Here is a 13,096-nt window from a genome sequence, read left to right as displayed (position 1 = left end):
GTGTGCGTGTTAGGGAAGTAAACCAATAGAGCAGTCGGTCGAAAGCATAACACAATGGGAATTTGAAAAAAAAAAAAATAAGTTTTTGTTTTACGTCACAACCGAAAGCACAATACTGATGTGTCGATTAGGCAGCTAACGTAACAGGTTTGTCCAGTACCATTAGGGAGGAGCAAGCAAGTGTGATGAGCACACACCTTGAAACCCGATTTTCCTCCAGGTGCAGAACTGAAAACATCGTTCGCGACGTCACTGTGAACAATCGGTCGTAGAGCGTTGAAAGGTAAGTTTTCTAATAATGTTTTTGATCATTTTAAATTAAATGGCCTCCAGAAATTCTCCAGGGGAAAAAAAACGACATAGAAAGAACTGGATGATCGTGTGAGCTATACAATGTTAGTAGTATTGTCGAATGTTTAATCAAATGTTTGCTTACTCCATTTGAACACAACTGAAGTTTGTGATTTGGTCGCTTCATCCCAAATGATTGTTTTTAATTTAGTCAACATGCCTACGTTTGGAATTTCTGTTATGTTTCCTGGTCTAGAATATGAATTCCTCAAAATTGTGGGTGATAGAAAATTTAGTATAGCATTGTTTCCTCAATCATAAACTGAACAAGACATTTGAATCTGATGGGATTTGACAGACACAAATTAGGTCTCTGATGAATTTTAATAGCTGCCAAATTCAAAATATGACAGCTATTTATCACACATGATGAAATGGCAATTTGTGACTCAAAAGGCAGGTTATTCTAATTTCTAATAAAACTGGAGAATCAATGATAGAAAACCAAGCCAAATTGTAAGGTGTTCATGAACGGAGGTTTCTCGCACAAAAGAAAACAATACAGCAGTAATATGTGTAAACACAGCCAATGTGTGCCCAAACAGCGAATCAGACTGCTAAAAACATTTGAGAGGGGGGTGTGCTAGGATTTTTTTTTTTTTTATTATTATTTTTTCCAGATTAAATAATTTGAGTTGAATAAAACTGTACCAATTTCCTAATGTGGCCAATTCATGACAAAATACTGTAGTTGATAAGCATTGCGCAATAATGAGTGACTTTATCCCATCATTTAAAAGCAGGACATTATTTCAAATTAACAGTGCTGAAAATGGACATAAAATAAATTGATGACGCTTCTATTCCTGGAGTGGTATGTAACATGGCCTTCATGTGATTTTAACTTTTTGAGTTTTGGGAATGACAGGAGTATGTTTAGTTGAAAACATGAAAGAAAATTGGGGAAAATGTTGATTAGTTTTCATGCATCCAAGCTTTTTTTTTTTCTTAAAACATAAAAGACCATTTGTCTGCTTTCAGGGATGGCCAATAAAGGACTCCCATTTGAGAAAGTAGACCTAGAGAATACCAATTAGATTTTTGTGAAATATCATCATCTAGTTTGCTAGACTCTATTAACAAAGTCAGTTTTTTCTTTTTTGAGTGAACGTGTGATTTTGTTGTAGATTACATTCTAAGTGGACATCAGTATGCGAGGTGATAAAAGCAGCAACCCACCATACCAGCCAAGTGGTAGCAAAAAGTGAGTGTGTTATTGAGTTGAGTTCAATTACTTTTAAACTATTTTTTTTTCCAGAAATATTGACAGTTTATTCATGCAAATTCTTTTAAAGTTTATCTTAAAAGTTTTCTTTAAGCCAATCATCTTCCTATTGGCCATTTCGGAAATGCTGTCATTGATTGGTGCCCATCAGAGGCAGAGAACTGATAGAATTTCTTTTTTATATAGTTAGGTTGAGATTTTTCTTTGGTGTTCTGTAAGATTTTTGTAGTACAAAATGATTTGAATTAAGCACAGTCTGTTAAACACATAAATTAATCTGAAATGTGTGTAGCTATTATACATTCACATTCTATTGTGATTTACAGTGGGCAAATAAGTATTTAGTCAACCACCAATTGTGCAAGTTCTCCTATTGAAAAGATTAGAGAAGCCTGTAATTGTCAACATGGGTTAACCTCAACCATGTGAGACAATGTGGAAGAAGAAAAAAACAGAAAATCACATTGTTTGATTTTTAAAGAATTTATTTCCAAAATAGAGTGGAAAATAAGTATTTGGTCACCTACAAACAAGCAAGATTTCTGGCTGTCAAAGAGGTCTAACTTCTTCTAACGAGGTTTAACAAGACTCCACTCGTTACCTGTATTAATGGCACCTGTTTTAACTCATTATCTGTATAAAAGTCACCTGTCCACAACCTCAGTCAGTCAGTCACACTCCAAACTCCACTATGTCGAAGGACACCAGAGACAAAATTGTAGACCTGCACCAGGCTGGGAAGAAAATGGAAGATTTACAAGACCACTGATAATCTCCCTCAATCTGGGACTCCATGCAAGATCTTTCCCCGTGGCGTCAAAATGATAACAAGAACGGTGAGCAAAAATCCCAGAACCACACGGGGGGGACCTAGTGAATGACCTACAAAGAGCTGGGACCACAGTAACAAAGGCTACCATCAGTAACACAATGCACCACCAGGGACTCAAATCCTGCACTGCCAGACGTGTCCCACTGCTGAAGCCAGTACACGTCCAGGCCCATCTGCGGTTCGCTAGAGAGCATTTGGATGATCCAGAAGAGGACTGGGAGAATGTGTTATGGTCAGATGAAACCAAAATAAAGCTTTTTGGTAGAAATACAGGTTCTCGTGTTTGGATGAGAAAGAATACTGAATTGCATCCGAAGAACACAATACCCACTGTGAAGAATGGGGGTGGAAACATCATGCTTTGGGACTGTTTTTCTGCAAAGGGACCAGGACGACTGAGCTGTGTAAAGGAAAGAATAAATAGGGCCATGTATTGAGAGATTTTGAGTGAAACTCTCCCTCCATCAGCAAGGGCATTGAAGATGAGATGTGGCTGGGTCTTTCAGCGTGACAATGATCCCAAACACACAGCCAGGGCAACAAAGGAGTGGCTTCGAAAGAAGCACTTCAAGGTCCCGGAGTGGCCTAGCCAGTCTCCAGATCTCAACCCGATAGAAAATTTGTGGAGGGAGTTGAAAGTCCGTGTTGCCCAACGACAGGCCCAAAACATCACATCTCTAGAGGAGATCCACATGGAGGAATGGGCCAAAATACCAGCAACAGTGTGTGAAAAGCTTGTGAAGAGTTACAGAAAACGTTTGGCCTCTGTTACTGCCAACAAAGGGTACATAACAAAGTATTGAGATGAACTTTTGGTGTTGACCAAATACTTATTTTCCACCATGATTTGCAGAAAAATTCTTTAAAAATCAAAAAATGTGATTTTTTTTTTTTTTTCCTATTCTGTCTCATGGTTGAGGTTTACCCATGTTGACAATTACAGGCCTCTGTAATATTTTCAAGTGAGAGAACTTGAACAATTAGTGGTTGACTAAATACTTATTTGCCCCACTGTAACTCCTCAATTTTATTTTTTCAGGAAAACAATAATCAAATCTAATTTTCTATCTCTTATGTTGCAGCCATAGTAGCAGACACAGACATAGTGAGTTCATGTCGAATCCAGCATATTCCTACCGCCAAGGAGACAAGATGCTCCACTTCTATCGCTGGACTTCGCCACCAGGTGTGATGAAGATACTTTGTATCATCATCATCATCATGTGTGTGGCTGTGTTTGCCTGTGTGGCTTCAACACTTGCCTGGGACTATGATATGAATGCCATTGGTCTTGGCGGTAGTGGCTTGGTGCCAGGCTTTGGTGGCACATACGGTGGCACATACGGTGGCTCATACGGAGGCTCATACGGAGGCTCATACGGAAGCATTGGTGGAGGGATTGGAGGAGGGATTGGAGGTACCTACAGTGGCTATGGAGGAACTACACAAATGGATCCTAGAGCTGGAAAAGCCTTCATTATCGCCATTGCCGCCATCACCTTCATAGCTGTGCTCGTCATTTTTGTTTTGGTTGTGTCAAGACAAAGAGCTGCACACTCATCAAAGTTCTACCTAGCAACAATCATCATCTGTGCCATCTTGGCATTTTTAATGATCATTGCCACAATTGTGTACCTGGTGGCCGTGAACCCCACTGCCCAGTCCACAGGGTCCATTTACTACAATCAGGTTCGCCAGCTGTGTGCTCAGTATCAAAACCAAAACCAGGCCCAGGGTATCTTTCTCAACCAATACCTGTACCATTACTGCGTGGTGGAGCCCCAAGAGGTGAGATAAAAACATTGTTGGAATTGACTTTAAACATTCTGGGAATTTCTTCTCATTTGTTTTTTTTTTTTTCTGTGACCTTATGTTTTTAGAATTTCGTGCCAATATTAGAATCGTTGTCAAAGTTAATTCTGGAGATTAAAGTTAAGGCTTTAACCTGTTTATAGCTCCGTCAAAATGTTTACTTTTAATCTCCAGAGTTAAAGTATTAACTTTGACAGCACTAAGGTATTATGCGCTGACAGTACTATTAGTCATTATTATTAAATTACAGACTGTTGATGCTTATTGTCATGACATCAAAGCCGCCTCAAAGCTTTTTTAACCATAGGTGTCTGTTGATCATACGTGAAATTATGTGTATTATTTTATCATTTAATTTTTTTACTTTGTTGTTTATTTTTTTATCAACTTTCTCAACTTGATTTAGCATATACTTGAAAGAAAAAAGAAAAAGATTTTTAAATTGTTGCGTCAAGGGGTTAAATGTAAAACTAACTTTTCACAGCACTAATACTGGAAATTGGGACCATGAGACACAACTTCCAAATTTTACAGGAAAATTGTATTTGTTCATGTATAAATCACACTGGACAATAAGCTGCAGAGTTCAAAGTGTGGGTGGTAAGTTTATAGTCCGAAAATGATGGTTGCTAAATGACTACCTATTTGATAGCTCACTATACCTGCATTCATGCTGTTAAAAGCTTTACCTTTAATAACAGAGTCAAAAGTTTAACAGCAATATCATTTATGATTTGGGAAATTTTTGTAAAAAATTGTAAACAATCGTTCACTGAAACATTCGAGGAATGAATGTCCTCCAAGATGAAATTTCTGGTCTTTTGGGATGAAATTGGTTCAACACTAACAACTAATCTTGTGGTTTCTGCAGGCCATAGCAATCGTCCTGGGCTTCCTGGTGTTCATAGCCCTCATCATCCTTCTGGTGTTTGCTGTTAAGACACGCGCCAGCATTAGGCGCTGGGGCAGAGATCGTATTCTATGGGAAGAGGTTAAATTTATCAACGATGGTCATAGCGTTGGAGAGTGGGTGAGTATGTATGAGATTGTGAATTTTGTGGCAAGGTAGCGATAATGGATAGGAAAAGTGGGCATTACTTTGTTAAAATCTGCTCCTAAAATGCTTGATTAATAATACTAGTATTAATAATACTTGATTTAAGATGCAGTCTTTTTCTTCTCAACTCATTGTGTGCCAAATCATTTTGACTGAAAAGGCAGACAGCAATCATTTGCTAGAATAACAAGTTCAAACAAACTACGATTGCCTGGCTCCGTAAAAGTATCACCAACCTAGACCTGATAAGCAGCGTGCATGTCTTCTACTGGCAAATGCCAAAATTCCAGGCAATAATAAGTCCACAAATAGTGAATCAGCCCTGGGACAAAAAAATAAATAAAAATCAGGGTCCGACGATTGATGCACATCAATCCCTAGAACGAACCTACTATATTTCATTCTGATCCATTGAGGAATAAAGGAGAAATGGGCATTTTAGTTGGTGTCGTCACCAAGAAGAAGAACAACAAAGCAAGTAGGGCTGAACGATATTAGAAAAAACTTGCGTTGCGACTTTTTGGGGGCTTGAGATATATAGCGATATGTATTGCTATATTAAAACTAGAAGAATTGTCACCAGATGACTTGAATAGCTTTGTTTAGGAAGACTTGGGTTGACTCACCATGACCACATTTTATTCATATAATACCGTTTACTCCAGGCTAAGGGGCTTCATCTGTGATTTATGAAGATTGATGTATGTAAAGGGTATCCAGGAGGCCATGTCTGCACACTTGCTGATTTTATGAAGCAAAACAAAAGTTTATGTGTTAAAAAAAAACAAAAAACAAAAAACAATTGCACGTCCTGTGATAGGACTATTGCGCATGCACATATCGCATTGGCGATGTTCAAACGATATATTGTACATACATAAAAGTAAGTGAGCTTTTGAGCCCCCCTTGGGGGCCGGTGATCTAGAAATGTTTGAACTCCACACAAAGGAAACGCTGCAAAAGGCATAGCCTATGTCTTAACAAAGCAACAGTTGTATAAAACCAAAATCCAGCCTAGGGGAGACGGGAGGAATCTTATTCTCTTAAAGAATGAAAGCCCATACTACTGTTATTTATCTGCACTGTGGTTTTTTTTTACCGCACAGTGGGGAGTACTAAAGATCCCATCAAACTTTGTTCTTCTTGGTAAGGACACCAACTAAAATTGTGACTCCTCTGTTATTCATGGATGGATAAAAAATAACTTAGGTAGATAATACGTACCGATCCTAAGAGCCCGATTTAATTTTTTTCAAAAAAGTGTCATGGTTGATTAATTTGATAGTAGTTGTAGTAGAGAAGAGCCAGTAAATGCGTACTCTTCATGAGCAATCATGTCTCTGGGCTGATGAGACGGTACGTTCAGAGTTTGAGTGATCTTCGCTTGTGATAATTTCTCTGGGCTGATAAGTTGTTGGGAGCGAGTTGGGTGGTTGTAATTCATTTGACCTTGTTATTTTAAATTTTGAAGGGTGAAGTGGGAAATACTATTTTGTTTTCTCCCCCCATCAAATGATCAGAAAATTAATGAATAAGAAACAATGTGAGAAAATAAATGGCGTACAAAACAGGGTAACAACCTTCTTTGTTGGTAAAGGTAAAATACAGTTAAAGGGAAAAACAACATCTTTTTATCATGTCCATCCTAGTGGAATCTTGTTTATGAAAATTCATAATTTTATTTTTCGGATGTGTAATGGTGGTTGGGGGGGGGCGTAAATAAAGCCAGTATTTCCAGGAAGTGGCCACGATATGGGCGGACAGCCAATTTATCAATGCTGGTACTAGTTTAGATTATCATATGTAACTGTTCCAAATTACTTGCCTTTTCCTTGTTATGTTAATAACTATTGTTATATGCACCTGTGCTCAGGTCTATTAGCATAACTCACATTACAAAATGGCAGTTGCCATAAGCTGTCATTTTCTTATTATTTTCTCCAGTATCGACTGTAAAAAAATGGTTTGCATACCTAGATGCTCCAAGTATTTCTTTTATATGAATACCATTTTTACTACGTTTTGTCTTGCACGTTAAAGTAGATAGCATGTTATTGATGATCAGTGTTTCAAAGCCGTATCACCCCGTTGACGTTTTTCCTTATTTCAAAGCATTTCACATTGAGTTGGTATGTTTGACCTTGTAACCTTAACTTAGTTATTTTGCCTTACATGTTTCTTGATTCAGTCCGGCATTTCCACATGTAATTTTTTAGTTTTTGTATTTTGGTCATTTGGAGGTCCACGCAGTATGCACTATGTGTGACACGAGAGGAATTTCATCAGTAGTTTCTGGGTGTGGTCATCTGAGACATTATAATATGGTGGACAAGAATAGAAATTGGATGATGTTCTAATTCCAAAAATCACAATGCTATTGACTGAAGAAACACGTCCACACGTAGTTATTCTTAATGTTTAGTTTTCTTTTCATGTTTAGTTTCTTTTCAAAGCAAAGACTACACAGCTGACATTTGTGTTTCTGTAATGGCCGTCATTGAATTCCTCTTTGTGTAGTTGTATTCAGGCATGCACAGAGTATTGGAACAAGTTTGACTCGTCCAACAGCTCTTCCACCATCTTTGGAGAAAAAGTGCTCTACTACAGTACAAACAAGTAAAGTGTGACATTGTCTCTTGTTACAGGTAAAAAATGTGTCAGGTGAACCGGAAACACTGGTGAATGACTATAATGATCAAGTTGGGGCACCTCAAGATTATATAGATTCAATGGGGCAAGACAGGCCAATTTACATGCCAGGGTAAGACAAACATCACAATTAGCACATTAAAAACTAAGTAATAAATTGCTCAGAACTACAGGTTACAGGCATAAGGGAGTTTAAGGGAGGGCCAGGGGGAAAGAAGAAAACAAACAACAACAATGAATGAAATTACCAAAAAAAATATATTTTTACAATGGGTGAAAATTATTTTTCGAACAGATCATGTGACTAGCACCTTAGACGGTCATTTGCTTTGCATATTATTTTCCCAAAAAAAAATAAAATAAAATAGGGGAAGGCAATTTTATTTTTCAAATGATTTTTTTCTTTGATTGAAAATATATTTTATTTGATTGAAGCAACTTTTTTGGGGATTGAATAATTTAGACTCAAATGTCCTACCCATAATATGGCCCAAACACAAAAAGGATTGCTATAATCAAAACTTTTTTTAATGAAAAATTAAGTGTCCAAATGCAAATTTTTGAGTCTCGAATATTTTTTCGCATTCAAAAACATTTTTTTTATGATTGAAATTTTTCTTTTGATTAAAGTGATTTTTCTTTTGAAAATATATTTTTTTGTATGAAGCAACTTATTTTTTGATTGAATAATAAAGAGACAAATGTCCTTGCCAAAATGATGCCCAAACACAAAACAACATTACCTCAATCAAAAAAGCTGCTTCAATCAAAAAAAAAATTGACTTCAATCCCAAAAAAACTAATAAAAATAGGTTTCAAATTCATTGTTTTTAGTTTCAAATTTATTGTTTTTCATTCAAACACTTTTTTTGATTGACGTGACTTTTTTTCATTGAAAATATATATTTTGATTGAAGCAACTTTTTTTTTTTTTTGGATCGAATAATGAAGACACAAATCTACCTCCATATGGCTCCGCCCAAGGGGTGCAACTTTTGACTTAGGTAACATTGGCACGACACCAGCGGGCATACCATATTCAATGGATGATGATCTTGGCGAAAAGTATAGCTGTCCTGCCAGCAGCCTGATTTAGAATTCCCCTCAAGAACAATGGGAAACAAAATAACTCTCATTTTCAACTTATTGTTATAAATATTCTTGTAAGTTAATTTTATTGCTGACACTGTGTTTCGGGGTCATCAACATGTTGTGCCCCCCCTGCCCCAAAAGTCAAACTCCGCCTATGGTTACAGGTCAAGAAAAATGAATCAAGGCGAGTTAAAATTTAAATCTTTCATTCATTCACGCTATTACTTTAAAAATGATAGCAAGGTCCAACTAATGATTAAATGACACATACTATAACCGTTTCCTTATTTAGACTTGCAGCCGAACTGGATGGAAAAAAAAAAAAAGGCCATTCAATATTTTCCCTGGACTGTGAATCCAATTTGAAACTTACATAAAATCTATTGTTTATGGAGGCAATCTCCATCAAGAAACTGTTCAGATAAAAAATATTTAAAAAAAAAAAAAATAAATAAAAAAAAAAGAGTTATTGCGTGGTACTCTCAGCAGTATCCACATTCATGATCAACAATTCATATTTAAGAAACGGTTCAGACAAGCGTACATCAGGAGAGAGGTCAGTCTTGTTATGAAATGGATCCAAAAACCATTAAAGACTTTTGTTTGCAGGAATTCTGATATCTCCAGCTCAGTGGACGGCCTAAGGGGCTTGAAAGATTATGACACTGGTCCAGATTTAGGAGACGACTATGAGGAGAATTTCAGCAAGTAAGTAGAGCAGACGATATTTTAATTTGCTTGGTAATGTCACTGTTATAAACATTTTTTTCCTGTACTTCTGTAGATTGTATCCTTCCATTATGGATGAGGAGGAGCGTCTGACCTACAAACAAGAGTTTGAGCGAGATTACCATGAGTACAAGAGAATTCAAGTTGAGTTGGACAACATAAACCAGAGCCTCGCTGATCTGGATCAAGAACTGGACAAACATCCAGAAGGCAGTCCACAGTTTATGGTCAGTGATACTGCTTTAATTTTCTGTGCTGAAATAAATCTTCTTCCTTGTTTGGAGGAATGCATGCACCTCTTAGGAGTAAAATCTATTTTTCCTGCCATCACATCAAGGGAGCCCTGCCATTTGGCATAACCGTGCAATTTATTAACTCACTAGATCCTACTCAACATTTGAGTTAGTCAACAGACCAGTTTTGTTTTTGGCAGCCCTTTTAATTTCTATTTTAGTCTTAGTATTTTGGGCAGTAATACTTATTAGTCTTAGTCATATTTTAGTCCTCTCAAAATGTGTTCTTGTAGTTTTTGTTGATGAAAACAAGACTTATTTTTTCGTCAAGTTTTAGTTGACGTTTACTAGAAATGTTTTCCTTTGTAAAATTACAACAACAACAAAAAACTTCAAAAATAAAGGTTTCCAACTACTTCGTATGAACAAGGACAACGCCAACTTGGTGATAATACACATTCGGCAGGAAAACAGTATGCTAGTTTCAATTAATTATACCCACCTGGACACCACAAAATGTATGCAAAAAAAAAAAAAAAGTTGTCCAAGAGTTTAAAACGACGCTTGCCATTAGCATTAGCCTAATGCTAACGTGAACGCGAATGCTATGCTGACGCCACAAGTTAAATTTAGTGATCACTCAGCATAGACCTTTAAATGCTTAAGCAACATTGCATATTCTCTCTGGCAAAGATAAGAAAGCAAAACAAAGAAAGCAAGAAAGCAAATCTTACCGTGTGTGCAAGCCTGGAGATTGGAGAGCAGCAGCATGTGACATGAGTGACACAACAAGACACTGCTATGATACAGGCTAACTTCACATAAAATGTCACACATTGCGAACATGTGATGGAAACTATGGCGCATTTTCATCTCGTTGTCGTCTCTTCAGACGAAAACTGGCATTAGTCTTGTTATCTTTTAGTCTCCCAAAACACCTTTTTAGCTTGTTATTGTCTCATCGTCATGAAAAAAATTATTTGTTGACGAAATATTTTTGTTATAGTCATCGTTGATGAAAACAACACTGCAACAGTCTCGTATGCTCTGTTGCACCTTCTTTAGATTGAAAAGTTCAGTTGAATTTAGCATTTCCAATTTTAAATGCAGTAAAAGTTGTCTCGTTCATTGGACAATCTAAAATGCATTCAAATGTTTTGAACTTTCAGCAATGGCGTACCGCGAGCAACACGTCACTTTTGCTCATTAATATTCATGACTTTAGCAATTGTGGCTAGGCGGGTCAACCTCCCGTTTGTCCCTAATAGTAAATGCATGGAAATAGTATACAAACGAGATGTGGAAGAACATATGAATGTTCAGTTAAAGAGATGGCATGAGTGTCGAGGGCTGAAAAAGACTGGGAAAAAAGAGAACAACGACCTGATCCAGAGGTAGCTTTTTTTATCGACACCTTTTTCTTGTGTGGATTGCCTTACGCCACTGACAATGACATTCTCCTGTTTCAACAATGTATCCTTTACCATCATATGCCCTGTCTTTCTTATATATTATATCCTTTTACATATTACGTCTCTGACCGTTCTTGGGGGCAATTTTCATTGCTATTTTTTGTGTAGCGATCGCAATTCTACTCATTGACAGCCAACAAACACTTTTAATTTTTTCATTAATAACAATTCTTAATTCTATAATTTGTTTACACTTTCCCCTTACTAAAGTTGTTTTTTAAAAACAGTGGCAGTCAGATACCATTTTAGTTTTTTTTCAGGGCATCCATTGTCAGACAGAAGCAGCACGGCAAAACGCCACGCTAAAAAATAAGTAAAAATATCAAAATGCCTTACCTCTTCGTCCTCTGATGGACCATGGCCCCCAACAAAATGTTTACTGCATAAGTGTTTACTGCATAAGAAATGTGAATGGCTTTACCTTACTGGCGTTAAACTGGTCTTTTTGACGTCCGCGCAAGTTGATCCATTCTTCACATTTTTTCCGAGTTTTTGGTTTTGGGAAATGTATGAAAAAAACATCCTTCATATGTCGTAATGTCTAGTCGTTTCTACAAGTTCCATAGCAGCAGTGTTGACTTGGCATGTTCTTTTTTGAAAGATTCCCAGAGAAAGCGAGCAGAAATAACATGGTTTGTATGCGAGGGCGTGTCTATAATGACCCACTTCCGCGTTACGATGGCGATGTCACAGTCTAAAAATAGCATTCGTGCAGTATGCTATTGACAATTTCGTATATATTTTTGTATGAAGGACCAACCTCAGGTTTTTTTTTTTTTTTTTTCAGGATGCAATGGAACAGTACACGAGACTGAAGAAAATGAAGCAAGTAAGTTATGTAAAATCTTTTTTTTCCCTTCAATGAAATGGCCTTATTTAAGGGTTGTTTTTTTGTCATTTTTTTTTCATTCTAGTCCAATGACTACCAGAGCAACAAGAAGCGGTGCAAATATCTCAGATCCAAGCTATCCCACATCAAGAGGATGATCAGTGACTATGACCATCGACCTTGAATCTTGAATTGTTATTCAGGATTTTGACAACCTGCACTGTCTCACTACCAATTTTACCCTTTTTAAGACTCATCACAAGCCTTTTACAAGAATAATTTTTACTTAGACTTAAGATAGCGGGGATTTATGTAGCCTTTATTCACTCACTTTTTAAATTCCTGAAGTATGAAGAACAATAGAGAACAATAAGTTGTAGATTCAGATTTTTTATGTACATAGATGTCAAGTAACATTGAAGATTTGTTTTAAGCATTTTAAATGGATTTTTATTAAAACCACAAGTAATGTCATTCACTGATTTCATCATATAAAATTATTGACCAGCTGAATTCAGCATGTTTTCGCTTGTAATAATTGTAAATATTTTTCGCAACACTGAAATGTTACTATATATTTTGTTGTATTATAATATTTTTAACCTTACTGAATAGCTCTTGATGTTATCTACACATTTATTCTTTGTATGGCCGCTTTCCAGAAATTAAACTTCCAGATCTCACTTGTCTCAACCTGGCCTTCTCTACATTCTTCAATACTTATTTTCAATGTATGGCTCAAAAACTGCTTTAATTTAGAAATTGACAACAGCACACTTTACAGACAACAGCATGTCTGTATAACCCAATGATCA

General features: G+C 36.6%; 1 protein-coding gene across 1 annotated transcript; it reads left to right on the top strand.

Moving 5' to 3' along the window:
- The first annotated feature begins 144 nt into the window (after positions 1–144).
- oclnb (occludin b) lies at positions 145–12,983 on the top strand. The gene is made up of 9 exons (XM_057832898.1): positions 145–283; positions 1,479–1,555; positions 3,491–4,196; positions 5,092–5,250; positions 7,923–8,038; positions 9,628–9,726; positions 9,803–9,974; positions 12,240–12,281; positions 12,367–12,983. The coding sequence occupies exons 2-9, from the start codon at positions 1,503–1,505 to the stop codon at positions 12,463–12,465; spliced, it is 1,446 nt and encodes a 481-aa protein (XP_057688881.1). The 5' UTR covers positions 145–283; positions 1,479–1,502; the 3' UTR covers positions 12,466–12,983.
- The last annotated feature ends 113 nt before the right edge of the window (positions 12,984–13,096 follow it).

The sequence above is a fragment of the Corythoichthys intestinalis genome, chromosome 3 (assembly GCF_030265065.1).
Source record: "Corythoichthys intestinalis isolate RoL2023-P3 chromosome 3, ASM3026506v1, whole genome shotgun sequence".
Lineage (NCBI taxonomy): Eukaryota > Metazoa > Chordata > Actinopteri > Syngnathiformes > Syngnathidae > Corythoichthys > Corythoichthys intestinalis.
This window is presented reverse-complemented; position numbering and strand designations above follow the sequence as displayed.

What these genes read in the sequence shown, in the direction of transcription:
- oclnb (XM_057832898.1), top strand. Translation starts at nt 1,503, where the DNA reads ATGCGAGGTGATAAAAGCAGCAACCCACCATACCAGCCAAGTGGTAGC. An exon ending in AGGCCAATTTACATGCCAGG is followed by an intron (nt 8,039 to 9,627) that starts GTAAGACAAACA and finishes TTTTGTTTGCAG; the next exon opens with GAATTCTGATATCTCCAGCT. An exon ending in AAGGCAGTCCACAGTTTATG is followed by an intron (nt 9,975 to 12,239) that starts GTCAGTGATACT and finishes TTTTTTTTTCAG; the next exon opens with GATGCAATGGAACAGTACAC.